The 22,679-nt window shown below is 54.1% G+C and overlaps 1 protein-coding gene across 1 annotated transcript in view; it reads left to right on the top strand.

Moving 5' to 3' along the window:
- Positions 1 to 22,679, top strand: part of CCDC57 (coiled-coil domain containing 57) — a 104,591-nt gene that overhangs the window by 80,423 nt on the left and 1,489 nt on the right. The window contains exons 14-15 of the mRNA XM_025363493.1: positions 1,153 to 1,257; positions 1,835 to 2,051. Of these exons, the coding sequence (XP_025219278.1) occupies positions 1,153 to 1,257; positions 1,835 to 2,051 (322 nt within the window). The remainder of the gene's footprint in view (positions 1 to 1,152; positions 1,258 to 1,834; positions 2,052 to 22,679) is intronic.

The following is a 22,679-nucleotide window of genomic DNA, read 5'->3' as shown; positions in this document are numbered from 1 at the left end:
CTGCCTCAGCCTTCTGAGCAGCTGGGACTACAGGCACACACCACCACACACAGTTAATTTTTGTATTTTTGTAGAGACGAGGTTTTGCCGTATTGACCAAGCTGGTCCCGAACTCCTGACTTCAAGTAATCCACCTGTCTCGGCCTCCCAAAGTGCTGGGATTACAGGCATGAGCTAACACACCCGGCCTAAATTTATTTTTCTTTTAAAAAAATGTGGCCGATGTTTGGGCCCAGTGGCTCACACCTGTAATCCCAGCACTTTGGGAGGCCAAGACAGATGGATCACATGAGGTCAGGAGTTCGAGACCAGCCTGGGCAACATGACAAACCCTCATCTCTACCAAAAATACAAAAAATTAGCCAGGCGTGGTGGCAGGTTCCTGTAATCCCAGCTACTCAGGAAGCTGGGCCAGGAGAATCACTTGAACCCGGGAGGCAGAGGCTGCAGTGAGCCGAGATGGTGCCATTGCACTCCAGCCTGGGTGACAGAGTGAGACTCTGTCTCTCCGCACCCCCTACCCCCAGAAAATAAGTGGCCGGGCATGGTGGCTCACATCAGTGATCCCAGCACTTTGGGAGGCTGAGACGGGCAGATCACCTGAGGTCAGGAGTTCAAGACCAGCCTGACCAACATGGTGAAACCCCATCTTTACTAAAAATACAAAAACTAGCCAAACGTGGTGGCAGGCGCCTGTCATCCCACCTACTTGGGAGGCTGAGGCAGGAGAATCGCTTGAACCCAGGAGGTGGAGGTTGCAGTGAGCTGAGATCGCGCCACTGCACTCTAGTCTGGGTGACAGAGTGAGACTCCATCTCAAAACAAAAAGAAGCAGCAGAATCAGCCAGGCAGTATCACTGGGGGCCACTTGTGCCCATCTTGGGCCAGGGGGCTCTCACCCCAGGCAGGCCATGCACAGGCTGCCCTGGCCTTGCAGAGGAGGCTCCTGGGAATGAATGATTGGGGAAGCCTGCTCCATTCATCCTGTCTGGGAAACAGGTCCCTTCAGTCTAGGCTGTCACCAAATGATGTGAGTCTTTAATACCAGAAATGTGGGGAGGCATTCCTTCCCAATCTTGTGGGAAGACTCACGGACACACACCATCAGTGAATGTAAATACCAGAGTACTCTCGTGTAAATCCCCACGGCAGGACGCCAAGAGTGCCGAGGAGGAGTGTCCTTCTGGACCCTTGGGAAAGCACCGGCCCCGCCCAGCACAGGTGGGCAGCAGATTTGATGCTCTGCGAGGCCCGAAGGTGAGAGTGGCAGTGCCTGTGCCGGTGCGGCTGCGTGGGGTGTGGCCAGCAGGGAAGCTGGGGTCTGGGCCCTCTGGGCCTCTCGGCGGGGCCTTCGCTCTGCACCTGCCTTTGTGCCATGGCCAGGGGCTGCTCGCAATGGCAGGGTGAGCTGCAGAGCGTTTGCTGGGTGGTCCCACAAGGGCGGTAAAGGTGTTGGGAGGGCCCCAGGACCCCTAAAGCACACGGGGCCCACGCTGGCCGTTCGTTGCTGTGCCCCTCAGGGTATCTGCCCTGCATTTCAACTCATTCCCCATCGAAACGGGACAGCCTCTGCCCTAGACGTGTTTTGTCGTTTGTTGAGATGAGCACTGAGATTCAGGCCCTGCTCACACTCGGCGTTCCCAGCGCTGCGACTCACTCCCCAGATGCACCCCTGTCTGCAGCTGCCTCTCCTGGGTGGTCCTGGGAGCATCTGCCTGAGCCTTTGAGCCAGGCCCACTGTCTCCTTACTGCTTCCAGGGGAGTGGCTGGGGGAGTCCTGTGGCTTCCTCTGGGTTGGAGAGGGTGGCTTTCAAGACAATGATGTCTTTTCTAGACACAACGCAGCATCCACACGGTGACCTGTAAATCACCTCGGCAGAAAGAAGGCAGGTCCCCAAAGCCACCCCAGGCTCCCAAGCGCCCTGAGGAGCATAGCCGCCAATCCCACAGCTCCTCCTCCCTTGCCAGTGGCGCCCTCCAGGACACTTGGAGGTTGCTAGACCTGGGATCTAGCCCTTCTGGCCTCACCTCCCAGGGTGACTCAACTCCAGGTAGGAGACTGCCCTCCCCAGGAGCTGCCCACAGCTGGCAGCTGGTGGGGGCCACCCTCTCCGAGGGGCACGTGGAGAGTCAGCACCCTGCATGCCTCCCACACCCTGAAATCCCTGCACTTTGGTTGAGTAATGCACGGAGTCTCCTTACCTCTCATTTGGCACCTGAGTGTTTCCCAGGTTATGGTGCAAAGCCCTGAAGGGCAGAAACCATGCCACCTCCTAGCGCAGCACTGTACACCCGGGTGCATGCTGACATAGAATGGAACATCTACGTTCTAGGTGAGACGCGCAGGCGTTGGTACACTTTAGACAGCCCGGCTCCCGGGGAAGAGTCAGGCCAACCCCAATGATGCTCAGCCTCGGGGGCCAGACAAGCGTCACGCCGCATCCTTGTCCTCATCCTGCTTTGCTGCACAGACATCGTCGCCCTGAGACTCTGCTGTGCACCTAAGTCATAGGCCTGGCAAACTCAGCAGGTCACAGTGCCAGCTCCTGCGAATGGTCTCAGGATGTTTTCAGGAAGGTCTATTTGAAGGGTGCACCTTGTGGGGACTGCATGGGTCCATGACGTAGGAAGAAGGGTGGAGAGAGACAGATGCTGCTTCGAAGCAGCTAGAGTGGTGGGACGTGCAATGTGTTGGGGCGGGAGCACGCGTCTGTCCTGTGTGCCTGCGTGGAGGGCGTCCCCTTCTTACCTTGCAGCTTCTGTCTTCCATCATGAGGACGTGCCGCATTCATTTAAGCATTCTCTCCTTCATGCGCATTGTAGGCTATTTCCAGTCCTTTGCCATCACAGATACTGTTAGAATAGAAACCTTACAGGCTGCAGTGTGTGAAAATACACATGTAAGTGCCCCGGCTTGCTTAGTCGAGGCTGCCTGCCCACCACGTGTGGTGGACACCATCGCCTCAGCCTCCACTGCCCACCCGGAGGCTGCCCCCAGCAGCAGCGTCTGAGAGTCGTGGAGCCACACGGAGCTTTTGCCGGTGGCAGGCAGGGTTGGAATCAGCGCCTCTGTTAGGAGGTCGTGCCTCTTCGTGTGTGTTTAGGAGTTACTTCCTTTTGCTGTTCTTCAGTTCTCTGCCCCTCTGTATATTAGATTGTCGTCTGTCTTACTGATTTGTAGCAGCTCGTTATATGTGAGAGAAATTCGGCCTTTTTGGTGATAGCAGTGCAAATGTTTTCTCCCAGTTCTTCATATTTTTAAATGTTTCGTGTGGTGTTTTTTTATGTTCATATTTTTTATTTTTATGTAATTTAATGTCCTTGTTTTTTATCTTTTCTGGTTTTTTTTTTTTTTTTTTTTTTTTTCCCTTTGAGACAGAGTTTTGCTCTTGTTGCCCAGGCTGGAGTGCAATGGTGTGATCTCGGCTCACTGCAACCTCCGCCTCCCGGGTTCAAGTGATTCTCCTGCCTCAGCCTCCCGAGTAGCTGGAGCTACAGGCACCCGCCACCGCTCCAGGCTAATTTTATATTTTTAGTAGAGATGGGGTTTCACCATGTTGGCCAGGCTAGTCTCAAACTCCTGACCTTGTGATCCGCCCGCCTCGGCCTCCCAGAGTGCTGGGATTACAGGAGTGAGCCACCGCTCCCAGCCAGAATCCCTTCTTATTAACCCCCAATGGCAATGGCTCCCAGTTTTCCATTGCTCATGCTTCCTGCGTATTTGGACTCCCGCCTTTGTTATGATGCTAAATGTTCCATGTGCGTTTGGGGCTGTATCCGGACGGTTCGTTCAGCCGCAGTCAGTCTGTTCACAGGCAGTTCCATCGGGTCAGAATCAGTGTCACTTCCTGGTCCTTTTACCTGTCTGGCTGATCTAGGATCTCCTCTTTACCCTTCTCTCTCAGAATTTTCTTGGTTATTTGCATGTATTTGTTTTTTCTTTTTTCTTTCTTTTTAAATTTAGTAGAGAGAGGGCTGGAGGCAGTGGCTCATGCCTGTAATCCCAGCACTTTGGGAGGCCGAGGCAGATGGATCAGTTGAGGTCAGGAGTTCAAGACCAGCCTGGCCAACATGGTGAAACCCTGCCTCCACTAAAAATACAAAAATTCGCTGGGCCTGGTGGTGCATGCCTGTAATCCCAGCTACCTGGGGGGCTGAGGCATGAGAATTGCTTGAACCTGGGAGGTGGAGGTTGCAGGGAGCTGAGATTGCACCACCTCTTTCCAGTCTGGGTGAGGGAATGAGACTGCCTCAAAAAAAAAAAAAAAATTTTTTTTAGTAGAGATGGTGTCTCCCTGTGTTGCCCAGGCTGATCTCAAATTCCTGTACTCAAGCGATCCTCCTGCCTCAGCCTCCCAAAGTGCTGAGATTGCAGGTGTGAGTTACCATGCCCGGCCTATTTTTGTATACTTTTTAGACTTGGCTTGTCTGAGTCTGGTTCCGCCAGCCCCTCCCCACAAATGCTATTGTAAGTGTTCTTGGGATTGATGCAGCTTCCCTTCTGCCTTAGGAAGGAATGGGGTTGTGTGGCTGGCTTCTGTTCCCCGTGTGCTTCAGTTCCGGCATCACGACTGTGGTGCGTTTCTCTCTGTCTTCCACACAGCCGCGTCCCGCTCTGTCTTCCTGACCCTCCCACCTGCACTCTATGGCTCTCCTTTGGGCTCAGGATTCTTAGGGGCACTGCCTCCTCGCGTTTTTAATTTACAACAAAACATGTTGTCCGAATTTTCATCAACTCAATGGAAAGTTCTTCTGGAGACTGTTCGTGTTCATTAGTTTGTTTCCTTTCTCCTTTCCTCTTGGAGCACTTTCGTTTCTTGGCTCCCCCCTCATTGTTTTTTATTTTTCTTTTTAGAGGCAGTGTCTCATTCTGTCACCCAGGCTGGAGTGCGGTGCCGCAATCTCGGCTCACTGCAGCCTCGACCTCTTGGGCTTGAGCGATTCTCCCACCTCAGCCTCCCAAGTAGCTGGGACCACAGGCACACACCACCACACTCAGCTAAGATTGTTTTAGTTTTTTGTAGAGACAAGGTCTCGCTATGTTGCCCAGGCTGGTCTTGAACTCCTGGGCTCAAGCGATCCTCTCACGTTACCCTCTCAAAGTGCTGGTATTACAGGCATGAGCCACTGTGCCTGGCCTCATCTTTAAAACAGGTAAATTTGGCCGGGCGCGGTGGCTCAAGCCTGTAATCCCAGCACTTAGGGAGGCCGAGATGGGCGGATCACGAGGTCAGGAGATCGAGACCATCCTGGCTAACACGGTGAAACCCCGTCTCTACTAAAAAATACAAAAAAAACTAGCCGGGCGAGGTGGCGGGCGTCTGTAGTCCCAGCTACTCGGGAGGCTGAGGCAGGAGAATGGCGTGAACCCGGCAGGTGGAGCTTGCAGTGAGCTGAGATCTGGCCACTGCACTCCAGCCTGGGCAACAGAGCGAGACTCCATCTCCAAAAAAAAAAAAAAAAAAAGGTAAATTTTTACTTGACTAGCTATTTGAAAAAGTTTGTATGGAAAATGAAGTCAGAGCCATTTTCCAATCTAGCAGAGTTTTGTTGTTGATTTTAGCTTTAAGTACAAGTCTGCACCTGTCAGGCTTTTAACAGCTGATACAGCTTCTCTCTTCCCTTTCCCCACATACACTGCACTTTGCAGATATGGCCTGTTCTGTTCCTGGTTCGCTCTCCCTCCTCTCTTCCAGGAACAGGACAAGCTCAGGGAAGCACTTGCCAGCCCGTGTTCCTCCTCCTGAAACAAGGAATTAGGTCCTCCCCTCAGGGCTGCCCTCGCCTCTGAGAGGTGCCCTCTCTCTGCTCTTTCTGGGTCTTTAACGAGGCATCTGTGTGTCTTCGACATGGCCCTTGCCAAATTCCTGCAGCCTTTGGTAGCCCCCTCCACCATCACCATTTCTAGCTCTTAGTTTTAATGAAAATGAAGTTTGCATTTTTGCTTTTCATTATTATTATTATTTTTTTGCTTTTGGATGGTTTACAAGGATAGTGGAGGAGTGCTAGCTTCGTGATGCCTTCTTCAAATCTGAAATCTGTCTTGTTTTCTGATCAGTGCAGCCGAAGAAATGCATATTCCCCCAAGCGCTGCTTTGCTTTTACCGTGTCTCCTAAATCTTGGCATCCCATGGTTCCCTTGTCCTTCCCTAGCAGGACTTACAATTCAACTCATTTTGCTTTAACTTAAATGGAATTTTTCCTTAAGTTTCTAGATTTGTGGAATTTTATTTTTTTGTCTGTTATTGATTTCTAATATTTTTACATTCTGGTCAGAGAATTAAATTACTGTAATGTTAATTCTTCTGAGAGGAAAATATTAGTTCTTAAACTACAATTATCAATTTATCTGTTTTTGTCAATTGTTGCTTTATGTGTTTTGAGGTCCATTGTTAGGTGCATATATGTTTAGGTTTTTTGCCTTCTTGATCTTTTCCTCCCTTTACCAGTATGTAACATCCCTTATAACCCCTCATGTTGTATTTCACCAAAAAACCTATTTTGTCTGACATGAAAATTGCTATAGGCCGGGTGCGGTGGCCCACACCTGTAATTGCAGCATTTTGGGAGGCTAAAGTGGGAGGATCACTTGAACCCAGAGGTTCCAGACCAGCCTGGGCAATATAGTGAGACATCATCTGAAGAAAAAAAAAAGGGCCAGGCACAGTGGCTCATGCCTGTAATCCCAGCACTTTGGGAGGCTGAGGCAGGAGGATCACTTGAGCCCAGGAGTTCAAGACCAGCCTGGGCAACATAGCAAGACCTCATCTCTGCAAAATAATAATAATAATAATAATAATAATAATAATAATAATGAAATGATACTGAAATAGTTAACAATTTAGTAGCATCTAAATTAATGACATGAATGACTATTGTCGGACATGGTGTTTAGTCACAATGTCACGCAGCTGTGTTGAACAGCCACACTCCTCTTGGGCCTGAAACAGGCCTCAAGCCACCCTCCTGCTCATGTCCACAGCCCTCCTTTGCCAACCTATCCAGACCCAGCAGTTACCCCATCCCAGGGCATGGCCTACCTCTGAGGCTGGAACAGCTGCCTGGAGTTGGAGCTCCCCCATACACCCTGGATGCGGCTCTTTGGAGGACCCACCTCCAAGCCTAGCCTCCTCTCACCTGCGTTTTTATGACAGCCTCAGATAGGTCTCCACACAGACTGGTGGGGCCCAGCACATCCAACCTCATCTCCCTCCCTTCTTCCCCCAGCCACCTGCACTCCAGCTCCAGCCTGCCTGCACCTGTGGGTGCCTCCCAACCCCTGTGCACCTGTGGGTACCCCACCTGCAGACCCTGCAGCACCTGCAGGCACCCTTCTTGTTTGCCCAGCACCTGCCTCCTCCAAAGCCTGCACAGGAGACCTGTCCCCCGTCCAGCTTCCTTCCTTCCTGCACCAGCCCCAGGCCATGCCATTTTGCTTCCTAAATTTGATTCCACTGGTCTGCTTCAGAATGTCTCTGAGGGCAGGGGCATGGTCTGCAGGTGGGGTACCCACAGGTGCACAGGGGTGGGGGGCACCACAGATGCAGGGGCATGGTCCTTGATTCCTGTCCCTTCCGTTTACAGGGAGATAACTGGGAGAAATGGGAGCATGGGAGGCCCCGAGTCTACAAAACCTAGGAGTCTCAGAAAATGTTTGATAGACTAGAGAAACTACCAAGCATTATCCAAAAAAATGTGAGGCTTGAAAAATAGACACTTCCTGGATGGAAGCATTAAATATACAAAGGCAGCAGTTTTCTCCAAAGTAAAGTAATCTGTAGCGTCATTCTAATCAAAATACAGACATAATTTCTCACCACTCCCACCCCCACCCCCGCCCCCACCTTCGGCCCGCTCAGCGGAGCCTGGTAGATAAGAATGTAGCTGTTCTCCAGGAGCCAAGGAAAGAAAGAACCATTCAACAACTGGCAGGGTGGGAACACAGCTCACTCGATCTCCACTTCCTCTCACGGAGACCACACACTACCAGGCATTCCAGGCCGACAGAGGGACTCCAAGACAAACCACGAAAATACGCAGAAGTAGAATTGAGTATTTACAAATGGCCGGACGAGGGTTAACCTTAGATACGGGTGAAGAAATCACAGATTTCTAAGGTAGTGTTTTTACCTGGAAAGATACTCTTCAGCAGCACAACAGAAGCCAGCGTACATAAAGCGCGCCGCAGGCCGAGTGGCAGCCAGTGAGGACGGAAGCCCTCCCTAAGGCAGTTCTAGAGAAGCACGCAGGCACATGTCTGACCTCACCCCCAGAGAAGGACCTGCTTCTGACGCCGACCCCTGCAGCAGACCTGCCTCCACCTTCTTAGAGTGCACCTTATGGGTGTGTATCGAGTGCTCCAAATGTCCTTTCAGGAGTCGGTACAGGGACCAGCCACCCAAGAGTCTGTCCCGTGTCTGTGGGCAGCAAAGCACCGCAAGTTCCGGAGCACCTCACTGGGGCAAAGGATGCTCCAAACCCTGTCTCCGGGTGCGTGGGGCGTCCTGCACTAATGAGTAACACCACATCACGTTTCAGTGGACTGTGTTCCTTCCCCCTCTTCTCTTACTCCCTCCCAGTCCCTACCCCTCAGGCCACAGAAGTGGTTTTTTAAATATATGTGTATATCCTCTTTCCTTTCAATCGCATATTGTGTGGGCAGCTTGCTTTTTTATTTATGTCTGCAGTATTTTTCTATGTCAGTACACACAGAGCTGACAGATCTTTCTGGTAGTTTTGTGAGCAGCTGCATCAGCTCACCTCCCTTTGTTTTGTTGGCTGATGTTTGTGGACACTTGGACGGCCTGTCGTTTTTAGCTCTTAAGACAGTGAAGCTCCTGTGCGTGTGCCCTGCGTGCTCACAGAGGCTGCTGTTAGATCAGTATCTAGGAGGGAAATAGCTGGGTCGAAGGTAGGGGCAGTTTGAGTTCTGAGTGCTGTTACCCAATTGCCCCCGGGACATTGGCCCAACTCCTGCTCCTGGTTGCAGGCGTGAGGCACCTTTCCTCACTCAGTACTGGTGGATTTAGCAGATGGTTTGGGTGCTTTTTTGTTTGTTGGTTGGTTTGTTTTTTGGTCAATCTGATAAGTCAAAACTGATACTTCGTTATTGGTTTTAATTTGCCTTTTTTTCCCTAGTCCATTTTATTTTATGTATTTATTTTGAGATGGAGTCTCACTCTGTCGCCCAGGCTGGAGTGCAGTGGCACAATCTCAGCTCACTGCAACCTCTACCTTCTCTGCAAGGTTCAAGCGATTCTCCTGCCTCAGCCTCCTGAGTAGCTGGGATTACAGGCGCCTGCCACCGTGCCCAGCTAATTTTTGTATTTTTAGTAGAGACAGGGTTTCACCATGTTGGCCAAGCTGGTCTCAAACTCCTGACCTCAAGTGACCCTCCTGCCTTGGCCTCCCAAAGTCCTGGGATCACAGGCATGAGCCACCGCACCCAGCCTTATTTTGTGTTTTTGAGACAGGGTCTCAGTCTGTTGCCCAGGCTGGAGTGCAGTGGCACTGCCATGGCTCACTAAAGCCTCAACCTCCCAGGCTCCTCAGCCTCCCGGGCTCAAGCATTCCTCCTTCCTCAGCATTCCCAGCAGCTGGGACCACAGGCGCACACCACCACACCTGGCTAATTTTTTACATTTTGTAGACAAGACCTTGCCATGTTGCACAAGCTGGTCTTGAACTCCTGGGCTCAAACAGTCCTCCCACCTCGGCCTCCCAAGTGCTGGATTGCAGGCGTGAGCACTTGGCCCAATTTGCTTGGCTGTTGTTTGAGTCAGGATCTCCCTCTGTCACCCAGGCTAGAGTACAGTGGTGCAATCCCAGCTCACTGCAAACTCCACCTCCTGGGCTCAAGTGGTTCTCCCACCTTAGCCCCTTGAGTAGTTGGGATTATGGTGCACACCACCACACCTGGCTAATTTTTTTTTTTTTCTTTTTTTTTTTTGAGACGGAGTCTCGCTATTCGCCCAGGCTGGAGTGTAGTGGCGTGATCTCGGCTCACTGCAAGCTCCACTTCCCGGGTTCACGCCATTCTCCTGCCTCAGCCTCCCGAGTAGCGGGGACTACAGGTGCCCGCCACCAGGCCCGGCTAATTTTTTGTATTTTTAGTAGAGACGGGGTTTCACCGTGTTAGCCAGGATGGTCTCGATCTCCTGACCTTGTGATCCACCCGCCTCGGCCTCCCAAAGTGCTGGGATTACAGGCGTGAACCATCGCATCTGGCCCAATTTGCCATTTTTAAAGGATGAGGTTGATTTTTCCTATCAGTTGGCCATCTTATATGTGGTATATGTGTTGTTGACATTTTTGTCCTTTTCAAAGGGGACTAGGAAAGCTGGCAACAGAAAAATGGGTGTTTGTTGTGACTTCTGAAAGTCAGGGATTCAAAGGGAGACAGGAGCTTTCCAGAGAGGGCCCTGCTGTGGGGGCCTGGACTGGAGACCAGAGGGAGGCCTGAAGCCTGGTTTACAGACACATGCAATCAGAATGGTTTTGTGTGTTTTCCTTGAACATCTGTTGAGTGCCTGCTAAGTGCCAGGCACCATACCTGGTGTTTCACCTGTGCTCAGGTATTCAGGCTAAGGCCGTACAGCTACTACGACGCCATTTTCAAATGCAGAAACTGAGGCCCAAGGCCACATGGCCACAGAGCCCATAGCTGAGGGTCCCAAGGCCCAGCCCTCACTCCACACCCTGGAGTTCTGGAAGGGACTTATCTGATTAGAGCAGGGGGAGGGCCAAGTGTGTCATGGGGTCAGAGGAGATGCTGGGCCAGAGCTTCTGAGGAATGTGGCTGTGCTGTGGGGGTGGGGAAGGCTGCACAGGAGAAGGGGGTAGGGCTGCCACATGGGGCCTCATCGAGATTGGGGCCAGGGCTCAGTGGGCGGCTCCCTGGAGGTGGGAGTTGGCGGCGGTCCCTGCCGTGCACCCTCTGGGTGGGTCGGGTGAGTGATTTTGTTTTCTTCTGGGTGGAGGCCCCCTCCCCCCCACTCTCATTCCCCACCCCACCCTCCAGCTGCAGAGGATGGTTTAGGAGCAAAAAGGGTCACAACTTTAAAGGGGGCCCCATGTTAATGCTGGCTTTTTTTTTTTTTCTTTAAAAAATTTGTTCTTTTGAAATTTATATTTGTTTCTCACAGATTTTGAGATGTTTCCTTTAAAAAAGAAAAAAAAAAAAAAGGTTGTGGCCGGGCGAGTTGGCTCACGCCTATAATCCCAGCACTTTGGGAGGCCGAGGCGGGTGGATCATGAGGTCAGGAGTTCAAGACCAGCCTGGCCAAGATGGTGAAACCCCGTCTCTACTAAAAATACAAAAACTTAGCTGGGCACAGTGGCAGGTACCTGTAATCCCAGCTACTCCAGAGGCTGACGCAGGAGAATCGCTTGAACTCAGAGGGCGGAGGTTACAGTGAGCCAAGATCTCGCCACTGCACTCCAGCCTGAGCAACAGAGTGGGACTCCATCTCAAAAAAACAAAAAAAAGGTTGCATACATTTTTTAAATTTTTGAGACAGAGTCTCCCTCTGTCGCCCGGGCTGGAGTGCAGTGGTGCGATTTCAGCTCACTGCAGCCTCCACCTCCCAGGTTCAAGTGATCCTCCTGCCTCAGCTTCCTGAGCAGCTGGGACCAGAGGTGTAAGCCACCATGTCCGGCTAATTAAAAAAATTTTTTTTGTAGAGATAGGGACTTACTATGTTGCCCAAGATGGTCTCGAACTCCTGGGTTCAAGCAGTCCCATGTCAGCCTTCCTAAGCTCTGGGATTATAGGCGTGAGCCACCATGCCTGGCCCATAAAATGTTATCTTAGGTCGCATGATTCTGTTGACTGACTGCTAACTTGGTTATTTTTTTAAGCTGTTGGTAGAATTAGAGCATTTCTGGGCAGTTCTGTGTGTTGAAGACACCTTATAGCCAGGCTTTTTTCATCTAAAGATCCAAAGGGAAAGAAGGACAAAAGCCGCCCCCTCTTTCCCCCTCTTGCCCCCTCTTGCTGGACAGCCCGAGATCACACAGGGCTGGAGTGACTGCGCCCTGCTCAGGCCCCAGTGGTTGTCGCAGGCTGGGGCTCTTTGCTCAGACGGAGGCGAAGTCCAAAGTCACAGAGCCCCAGCTGGTGGAGTCAGGATCTGAATCCAAGCCCTGGATCCAGTCCAGGCCAGAGCCTCCTTTGCAGAGAAGGTTCTAGGTGCCTATGCACAGGGTGACTGCCAACCTTGTGGAGTGGGGTCAGTGGTGGCCCTGCAGGCTGGCTTGGTCTTCTGAGGCCATGTCAGTGCCACCCCAGGGCCACCCTCCATGGCAGTGTGGGGCCAACAAGCCTGTCTTCCCATTTTTCTCAGAGAGGCTGGAAATCCTGTTCGTTTTATATATAAAGTGTTTCCTTTCTAAAATATTGGCAACTAAGTAAATCCAAACAAGGTGTGGGCCAAATCATGGCACACTCCTGCCCCACGGGTGGCCCTCCAGCTAAGAATCATGTTTACAGTTTTAGAGGTTTGGTGGACTCCAGTGGGACCACGCCTGGGGATGGAGTGGCTGTGGGTGAGTGCGTCTCGACTCCCACACCTGGCCTCTGAGCACCAGCCGCCCCTCACCCAGTCACTGTGGCCCTGCAGGGGCTGCCAGCCTCTGCATTCAGGAGCCAGTGGGCGCCCAGGACACACTCCCTCCATCCCCTGCCTCGTGTCCTGTGCTTTTGAACTGAGACTGTCCTGGGCTTTTCCGGAAAGGATGGTGGAACTCCAGAGTGGCATTTCAGTGTGACTGGCCTCTGTAGGACCAGCTGGGCTCCCGAGATATACAAACATGCCTTGAGCATTTGGCCTCAGCACCAGCTCATCCTCACGCCCCCGCCCCTCCCCGCTCCCATGCCGCCTCCAGCCCCGACCTCCGCAGGCACTTTTATGCTTCTTGTGACACCCAGGGCTTCCGTTCATTTTGTTCAGGAGAGCAGGTTGGGATGCCCCCGTCATGGATGGGCGAGGAGCCGGCTGTGGCACATGAAGAAATGGGGGACAGTGAAGAACAGTCTATGCCTCCCCTGTAAATGCGCAGGGAACATCACAGTCCGCTTTTCCGTCTGTGGTCTCTCCGTCGGGGCCCAGGAAACCTACACTAGAAGGTGCACGTCAGGCTCCTGGTGGCCAAGGTGAGATGGACAGCCCCAGACAGCTGCAAGACCAAGCTGCAGGCAGGCACAGGGGCCGTGGGGCTCTTATTTATTTACTTTATTCTTGCTCTATCGCCCAGGCCAGAGCGCAGTGGTACAATCTTGGCTCACTGTGGCCTCAACTTTCCAGGCTCAAGTGATCCACCTGCCTTGGCCTCCTGAGTAGCTGAGACTACAGGTGCACATCACCATGCCTGGCTAATCTTTTTACTTTTTAAAAAATTTTTTTGTAGAGACGGGGTCTCACTCTGGCACCCAGGCTGGTCTCGCACTCCTGGGCTCAAGCGGTCCTGCCACCTTGGCCTCTCAAAGTGCTGAGAGGACAGGTATGAGCCCCGAGCCCGGCCTGGCGTGGAGCCCTTCACCCACACATGAGCCAGGAGGCCAGCTTGGTGAGGAGCATGTGGGCTCCAGGAATGTGAGGGAGAATGAAGGGAGGCAGCTCCTCAGTGTGCAAAAACACGAACACAGGCCTCACTGGTCACTGCCACGGCAGCCTTGCAGTGGGACCAGGACAGTCCTGCTGTCCAGGAAGGAGGGGACCCTGCTCTCTTGTGTCTCAGCGCCTGCCCCGTCCGTCTAGCCCCGTTGCTGCTCTCAGGACTCAGTGCCTGCCCCTGTCCTTCTAGCCCCGTTGCTGCTCTCAGGACAAGCTGTGACTGACAGAGCAGTTCACGCTGGTGACGTTTTATGAGGCTAGACGTCTGCACAGTCCCACAGCACCTTGTCACGGAAGCTACCGGAATCCAAGAACCGGTGCTCTGGCCAAGAAGGGAGCACTGGGGTGTCCTGAATGGCACAGACAACCCCAGCCTCCCACCTTCACTGATTGTCACACCTGTGGCTTCTGAAGAAGGACAGGGCAGCCTCAGAACTTTCTCAGAAACAGATGGTCAAGTAGATGTTTGTTAGCTCTTTTCTTGAAATGGTAATGACGCAACCATGATTGCCACTTAGGAAAGTAACTTGTGTTGAAATAACTTTTAGAACAAAGTAAATACATTAAGAAATAGCCAAATCGGCTTACTTTCTGGTAATATTTATTCTATGGCCACACAACAGCTGGCACTCACTTCTGCTTCTGGCCAGGCTGTAGTTATAAGGACCAGACTTTAATGTTCCTCCATAAACAACTAGAAAACTGGAAAAAGTATATGAAACAACAGTTTGTAGACATTGGACAACTGGCCGAACAAGACCGAGATCCCGAACAAGACCGAGATCGAGGACGAGACCGCCACGCTTGTGGGAAGGACACAGGCAAGGCGAGCCCTGGGGCCCTGGCCTTCTGCCTGAAGGCCCTGTCTGGGCTGCCGGTACAGGGAGAGAAGCAGGGCCTGAGCAGAGCTGAGTACCCTTACGGAGGTGAGACTGCACTGGGGCCTGGGGAGATAGCAGGAGCCGGCGTTTCAGGGCAGAATCCAGCAAGGAGGAAACTGCAGAAAAGAGCTCCAGAAATCTGCACAGGGTTCTCTTGAGTGTGTACTGAGGACCAGCCTGCACGTGTATAGAAGAAAACGCCACAAAGCCAGGCAAAGAGGAGAAAGGAGCGTGTAAGGTGAACAACTTCCAGAGCTCACACAGGGTCATGACATACTGAAGCTACAGCCGGGGTGATGGGTCCCCGGTGATCACTGTGGACATTCAGTGGAGACTCCGGAGGAGCCACACCGTGGGAACGGGGCTGATGCTGTCTGCAGTGAAGGCTCATCTAGAACCGACCTAAGAAACTGCAGCTATAGGAATCCAAAGCCGGGCGTGTCGGCTCACGCCTGTAATCCCAGAACTCTGGGAAGCCGAGGTGGGCGGATCACCTGAGGCCAGGAGTTCACAACCAGCCTGGTCTACTTGGTAAAACCCCGTCTCTACTAAAAATACAAAAATTAGCCAGGCGTAGTGGTGCACGCCTGTAATCCCAATGACTCGGGAGGCCAAGGCAGGAGAATCACTTGAACCTGGGAGGCAGAGGTTGCAGTGAGCCGAGATTGCACTACTGCACTCCAGCCTGAGTGACAGAGCAGACTGTGTCTCAAAAAAAAAAACACACCACATAACCCAACTTTTACCCAAAACAAGGCCCAACACCCTTTAAAAGACAAGAAGGCGAGCACTATGACCCCCACCTGTAATCCCAGCACTTTGGGAGGCCAAGGCGGACGGATCACTTGAGGTCAGGAGTTCACAACCAGCCTGGCCAACTTGGTAAAACCCCGTCCCTACTGAAAATATAAAAATTAGCCAGGTATGGTGGCAAGCGCCTGTAATTTCAACTACCTGGGAGGCTGAGGCACGAGAATCCCTTGAACCTTGGAGCCAGAGGTTGCAGTGAGCCGAGATCGCACCACTGCACTCCAGCCTGAGTGACAGAACAGACTCTGTCTCAAAAAACAAAAACAAAAAACAAGAAAACATGTAACCCACCTTTCTGTCAAAACAAGGCCCAACATGCTTTAAAAGATAAGAAGACTGGGTGTGGTGGCACATATCTGTGGTCCCAGCAATTGGGAGGCTGGGGCAGGAGGATCATTTGAGCCCAGGAGGTCGAGGCTGCGGTGAACCATGATCATGCCACTGCACTCCAACCTGAGTGACAGAGCAAGACAGCCTCTCAAAAAAATAAATAAATAAAAAAGGCCAGGCACTTTGAGACGCCAAGGCGGGTGGATCACGAGGTCAGGAGATTGAGACCATCCTAGCTAACAAGGTGAAACCCTGTTTCTACTAAAAGAAATACAAATAAAATTAGCCAGGCGTGGTGGCGGGTGCCTGTAGTCCCAGCTACTTAGGAGGCTGAGGCAGGAAAACAGCGTGAACCCAGGAGGCGGAGCTTGCAGTGAGCCGAGATCCCACCACTGCACTCCAGCCTGGGTGACAGAGCGAGACTCTGTCTCAAAAAAAAAAAAAAGAAGAAGAAGAGTTCTTTGCCTCTTGTGACATTTTCTGCCTAATTCTATTTTATTTTTTAATTTTTACTTTTTCTGTCTTTTTAAGTGGATCTTTTATTGTTGGATCTTTATTTTTAAAAAACTCAATCTAAGATTTTTTTTTCATTAGTCAGTTTGCTCATCTATAAATATCCATTGAACTATTGTCTACTGGAATTTAATCTCCACATTATTTATTTTCCATTTGTTTCATTTTCCTACATTCTTGTTTTACACTGGAGAAACCAAGTTTTCCTCTGCTGCTTTACAAGTTACACATTCTAATTTTGTCCTGTGGTAACATCTGCCAGTTCACACTGGGTTCACAGAACCTCATGCCTTGCAGCCGCCTCGTAGGCCCCTCTCAGGCATGTGTGCCACACGCTCCCCTCTGTGCCACCCCAGCCCTCGACTCTGAACTCCTGTGGGGCACCGGGGCCGCCTGGTTTCCTGTCCATGTCTCGCTCTCTTATGGCTTCTTCTGAGCTCTTTCCCCTCCTTCCTTCAGTGACTCCCCCAAGACTTTCTGTGTGGGCCTCGGACAGACTGAGGCTGTGTATCCCACCTGTTTCGGAAGCCCTGTGCTTGTATCCCTGTAGGTATTTGGAGGTTTATATTTAACATGTTTTGATATGAAGATGTAGAAGGATTTTGTGTAAGTTTGGTCTTACCCATATTCTGCCTTCATCGGCCTCCTCGATGAACTTCATTCTGTCCTATAGGAAGCACAGTTGCAGCTTAAAGAGCATGAACGTGCACCCACTTCACACAGACACACCCAGCTTGCCCCTGCCCTGGAGCACGCGTCTTCCTCTTGGAGAAAGCGAGGCTCCTTCCTTTCCAGGGCTGCCCCTGGAGACACTGGCCAGAGATCTTCAGTGAAACGCTTCACTCTCTGGTCATAGAATTAAGAAACTGTAGCTGTCCCAACTAAATTTCAGGACAAATTAGCCCAGTTGGTCATGCTCACAGTCACTGCCTCCACCAGAACTGATGTGGACCCCTGGGAACTGAGGTGTTTGCTCTGTGAGTTGGGAAGGACAGCGGAAGGTATTTCCATTTAGCTCTTGGGGCCAGACTTTTTGTGAATGAAAATCTGCTGTGCATATCTTGGACACTGTCACATGCACTACCCTGTGTATTTCCATTTAAAACTGAAAGCCAGTGACAACTGACACCAATGCAACACAAGCAAGAGAGATTCTCGCCCTGAGACTCACTCGCCCTGAAACTCACTGTTGTTTTAGGCTTTCGGTGGACCCTGCTGTTAGTGTGCAAATTTTATGCCAGGTCCGTGGCCAGGGCTGAACCTCTTTCCTGAGGGGCTGGGGGACTCCTCTGAGGAGCAAGAACAGCCCGGCTGTTCACAGAGGAGCCGTCTGCAGGGGTGGAAGCACTGCTCAGGCGCTCTTTCAGCAAAACTCCAGGACCTGGACAAGCCATCACACTCATCACACTAGCAGCCAGAGCGGCCACAGGTCACTCATCTCTGCCACTTGCTCTCCGAGTGCTCCAGAGTCAAGGACTGCAGCCTGGCCAAAGGGGCAGTGGCCTGTGGCCTCTGACTCTGAGCTTGGAGAAGGCTCGCTGCTCCAACATCACGTGGACAGAGGCAAGGAGGCACGTGGGACGGGGAACGGGGATAGAGACCAGCCTGCCCCAGGAGCAGGGGGATCCTCAAGAAACGCTCATGCATTTTCTGACCAGGACTTCATCCTGAGGTGTGTGCAGAGTGACCCACAGCCTCCTCATCCGTGCCGTGACTCTGGGCGCTGTAGCCCACCCGCTTTCTGTACGAGAGCCTATTCTGGAGGCATCTGTCCTGAGAGCACCCGATGGCACTGTAGGATGCTGAGAGCAGCCGAGGCAGGAGGGCCGGCAGCTGACCCCTCCCAGAGTCCCATCTCAGGTGGATGCCGGTCCACGACTTCCAGCCCAGGGGCTGACGTGTCTTCTGCAGTCCATGTGGCAGGTGTTGCCAGGGGAGCAGGCAGTGCAGCTGTTGGACAGCAGGGGGTGTTTCTTCAACCCAGACTGCCCTCCTCCTCCGCCACAACAGGCCCCCTTCATTCTGGAACCTGCAGACCAACTCCATCTGCCTATCCCCAGTGTGCCAAGTGCCAGGCCCAGAAGCACGTACCTACCTGGGGGCCTCTTCCTCCTCCTCTCTGGCGGGGGCCACTTTGGCCCCTCATGCTAACCTCGCCCTGTGTGCCGCGCAGCTGGAGTCAAACAGGAGGTGCAGCAATGCCATGGAGGGCGACAAGCCACACAGCAGGGTCCGAGGCAGCCATTCCCCACTCCCCACTCCCGCGGCATCCGTGCCCTACCCGGGCACCAAGCCGCTGTGCCATGCATCCCCCACCCCTGACCTGCTGCAGGTGTGTGCACCTTTGCCTCTCTTCCCAGGGGAAGCAAAATCCCTGGGATCCAGAGGGTCACTGCCCAGATCTCTGGAGAGCAACTCCAGGCGCCTGGTCTTCAGGGGAGGAGGAGGAGTGGGGAGAGGCCTTTGGCCAGGCGTGTGGCCCTCCGTGTCCCAAGCAGGTTGGGCAGCTGCTATGTGCGTGGCTGGCGTAGCTCCTGCAGAGCCAGGCTCCCTGGAGGAGAGTGTGGCCTCCTTCCCAGCTGTCCATCCTCCTGCCAAGACATGCAGGGAACAGCCCTGAGACACGGGTCTCAGCCAAAATGAGTGGCAGGCAGTGCTGTTCCCCAGGGACATGGCGGTGACCTGCTGGTCTGTGGCCTGAGATGCTAGGGTGCCCACCTGGAGATGGGCACTGGCCTGGCACACCTGGGAGGGCCCCATGGGCCCCTTTTGAAAGTTCCCTTGTCATGAATTTTACCTGGAATCTGCCCTGCACACTGGCCCATGCTGCTTTTTGCTGTCCCCAGACAGTGCCAACAGAGACCACAAGTTGTCTAAACACCACCCCAGGCACTCAGCACTCAGTGCAGAGTCCTGGCCCAAGGGGCATGAGGCCAGCATCCTCACTTTAGGACCAGGAAACCAGTTCCCATGCCCCCAAAACAGCTGAGACAGCTGCCACTTCCTGCTGCCCCAGCTCAGCTGCTGCATGTCACTTCCCTTCCGGGGCCTCAGGGCCTTCTGCCTTTTCTCCTCTGAAAGGCAGGACAGGGTCAGGTGCGGAGATACCCAGAGGCTGTCCAGCTCGCTGCCCGTCCCTGGCTCTCACCGTCCCAGCCTCCTCGCGGCCTCCTCAGCACCCACCAGCCTGCAGCCACCTGTGCTTGGGGTTCTTGGCACCTCTCCTTCCTGTGGGCTGAGCTCGATGGGCTGTGGGGGGGAGCCGGCCCAGGAGGAAGGCCATGCATCTCTGGGTCTCCTCTCGCCCAAGTGAGGCCTATGTGCCTGCCGTCCGCGATGCAGCCTCCAGTAGGGACAGACCCGCGTCTCTCAAAGCCTTATGCCCATGAAGTGTTTCCCTTAAATTCCCTTCCTTGGGGCCCCAGCTTGCACCCCACTACTGGGTGACCCCTCTCAAGGGCTGGGATGGGGCCCACATGAGGCAACACTGACAGTCTGTAGCAGACAGGCCTGGGCAGGCTCAGCAGCAGGGGACCCGCCAGTGCCGTTGCGGGAGGAGCCACGGTCGCCCAGAGGAGGTGCTGGCACGGAACAAGGGGTCAGCCTGTGGTCGGCACCCAGGCCCCTGAAGTCCCACCTCTCCTCTGCTTCAAAGGCCAGCAGGCGGGGCCTGAAGGATCTGGGGTTTCCTGCTGGCCCTGCCTCACTAGGCTGAGTGATGGGTGGCAGGACTGCCCAGAGCCCTGGATCCTGCAGCGCCTAGTACCCTCCCCTCTTGTGCATCTGCCCAGTGGGGGCTCCGGGCTCCATGTGCCAGTGAGGCGGGGAAGGCAGCTGGACAGAGCAGGCCCAGGGCATCCCCATGCAGAGGGGCCATAGGGACCGGATCACCTGGGCCTCCCTCCCCTGCACCCCATTGCTCTTCTGTTGTCACACTCAGTCCCACAAAGGCAGCCCCAGGGCCACTGTGACCCCCAGGGCTGAGCTCCAGGAGCTCAGGGGTGGGGGTGTCCATTAGGAGGCATTAGCAGGTGAGGGTTGACACGGGCTGGGGAGACAGAGGTGTGAGCCTCACAGGCGTGGGGACCCTGGAAAGGTGCACACAGCTTCTGGAGATTCGGGGTGGGGGGAGCCAAGTCACATTTGCTGTCACTGTCTGCACTGAGGGCCCGGGTGCCGTGCTGACAGCGGTGGGAAAAGCCTTGTTCCCGAGAGACTTCGAAATAATTCAGTGCATTTGAGAAGTGTTGATCTTGGGTGCGTGAGGAGCCCTGTGGCAGCCAGAGGGGGTCCAGCAGAACTTGGGCCCTTGGGACAGCAGGGGTGAACCCCAGAGAACAGCAGAGGCCACAGGGAGACAGAAGGGCCTCTGTGCCATAGAATGGACTTGAGGCCTGAGCTGCCATCAGGGCCAGGCCCTCCCCAGCCCCAAGGCAGGCTCTGGAGAACCAGGGAAGGCGTGAGCTCACCGTCCGGCCCTTCCCAAAGCCCTAGGAAGCCAGGTAGGTGTGCCCAGGGGCACCCAAAGAGCCCAGAGCGCCTGGAGAATGAGCCACCAGAGGCCAATTTGGTCAAGAGCTGGGCTGTGGCTCAGGTGCAGGAGAAGAAACCCACAGGTGGCCAGAAAGCTGGGGACCAGCTCTGTCCCCTTTGTGCTCAGAGTTCTCATGCCCCCAGGCTGAGATGGGAGCAAGGGCTGCACCTCTCCTGCAATAGGACAGGCTGTGTCCTCCCCGAGATTCCACCAGCTTCAAGCCTCCAAGGCAGGGCGCGGTGGCTCACGCCTGTAATCCTAGCACTCTGGGGGGCCGAGGCAGGCGGATCACGAGGTCAGGAGATCGAGACCATCCTGGCTAACATAGTGAAACCTTGTCTCTACTAAAAATACAAAAAAAATTAGCTGGGCGTGGTGGTGGGCACCTGTAGTCCCAGCTACTCTGGAGGCTGAGGCAGAATGGCATGAACCCGGGAGGCGGAGCTCGCAGTGAGCCGAGATCGCGCCACTACACTCCAGCCTGGGCGACAGAGCGAGACTCCGTCTCCAAATCTCTCCAAGTATAGTGCAGCCACCTGAGGGGATGGAGCCCAGCTCAGGTGGCCCTGCCTGAGCACACACCAGGCCCTGGGACGGGGTCAGCCTGGGAGGGGCAAGCAGGCCCCAGTCCCCCTCCCCTGGTTAATCACTGCAAGGCCTTGGATGTTTCAGGAACTTTCCAGAAGCTCTGTTCGGGGCCAGAGCACGAGCAGCCGGTGGGGGAGGGGTGCAGGACCCAAGAGGCGCGTTTCTCACGCTGTGCCCAGCAAACTGTGGTTCACATGGTTTCCCTCCGGCCCAATCAGCCCAATGCAGAAAGCGAAATCCCGGCCAGGCTCGGCAAAACAGGTCAGGCGAGAAGGAGGGGCGGAGAGTAGTGGAGGCCAAGAGTGTTTTTACCGACCAGTTACTGGGTTGACCTCAGATTAGCATCAGGTAGGAGAAGAATCCGGGGTCACAGGGAGTCACGCCTGGGGCAGCCGCCTTGACACATCCAGCTCCGTGCCTCCGGCCTAGGGCTGTACCCTGCCCTGGGGTCCTGGACTCCTGGCCAGTTCCCTGCCACCATCCCTGAGGAGGGCTTGGCAGGAAAAGGACCAGTGAAGAAACCAGAGCCTGCAAAGTGGATATTCTGAGCTAGGGGCCGGCCTGCCCTGGGGAGGGGGCCAGCTCACCCTCCCTGCCCCGGGGACTGTGCCCCACTCACACCTCCCTGCTTTGCCCCGGGATACAGCCAGGTCCTCCCAGCAGCACCAGCTCAGGCCTCCCAGGCAAAGAGGCAGGCCCTTCACCCTCCCTCAGCTCACTTTTTCTGAAAATCCCCGCAGGCATTGTCTCAGGAGGATCAAGTTGGGCAAAGCCTCCAGATTCCCTGTGCCTTAGAGAGGGACAACCAAGGCCCCTGCGTGTGAGGAGACCCCTCAGGGTCACAGTGGAGTACTAGGGCCTGGTCAGAGGACCAGCTTCCCAGTGGGAAGCCCTTTCCACGGGATACCCCACCTTCTGCGAGCCGGCGTGGGGAGCTGGGGGAGGGAGTGGGGGGTGGGAGTGGGGATGGGGGGATTATTGTCGAGAGAGAAGGTGGGAGCCTTTGTGTGAAGAGGAGGAATTCCTCTGGGGGTTGGAAGCAAAGGGAGCAGGCAGTATCCAGGGCCCCCAGGACCCCAGCAGGGGGCCAGGGACTGTGTGACGCCGACGAGGCTGCAGGGAAAGGAAGACTGGTTCCAGGTGTCTTGAGACCCCAAGAGTGGATCAGAGTGGAAGAAGCTGAGATGCGAAGAGGGGCCCAGGGCCAGGGCCGGGAGCGTGTGGCTGCCCCCATGTGCACTGCACAGCCCAGCAGAGAAACAGTGCGTCATTGCCGGCAACCCCAAAGCACAGATGCTTCCCAGTCAGCCAGGCTGCACGCAGACCACACAGGCTGGGCTCCAGCAGGAGGCCTTGGCCACCGGCTGACCTGCCCAGGTCAGCCTGTCCAGACTGCCCACCGGGCCACAC

This window comes from Theropithecus gelada, chromosome 16 (assembly GCF_003255815.1).
Source record: "Theropithecus gelada isolate Dixy chromosome 16, Tgel_1.0, whole genome shotgun sequence".
Classification (NCBI taxonomy): domain Eukaryota; kingdom Metazoa; phylum Chordata; class Mammalia; order Primates; family Cercopithecidae; genus Theropithecus; species Theropithecus gelada.
This window is presented reverse-complemented; position numbering and strand designations above follow the sequence as displayed.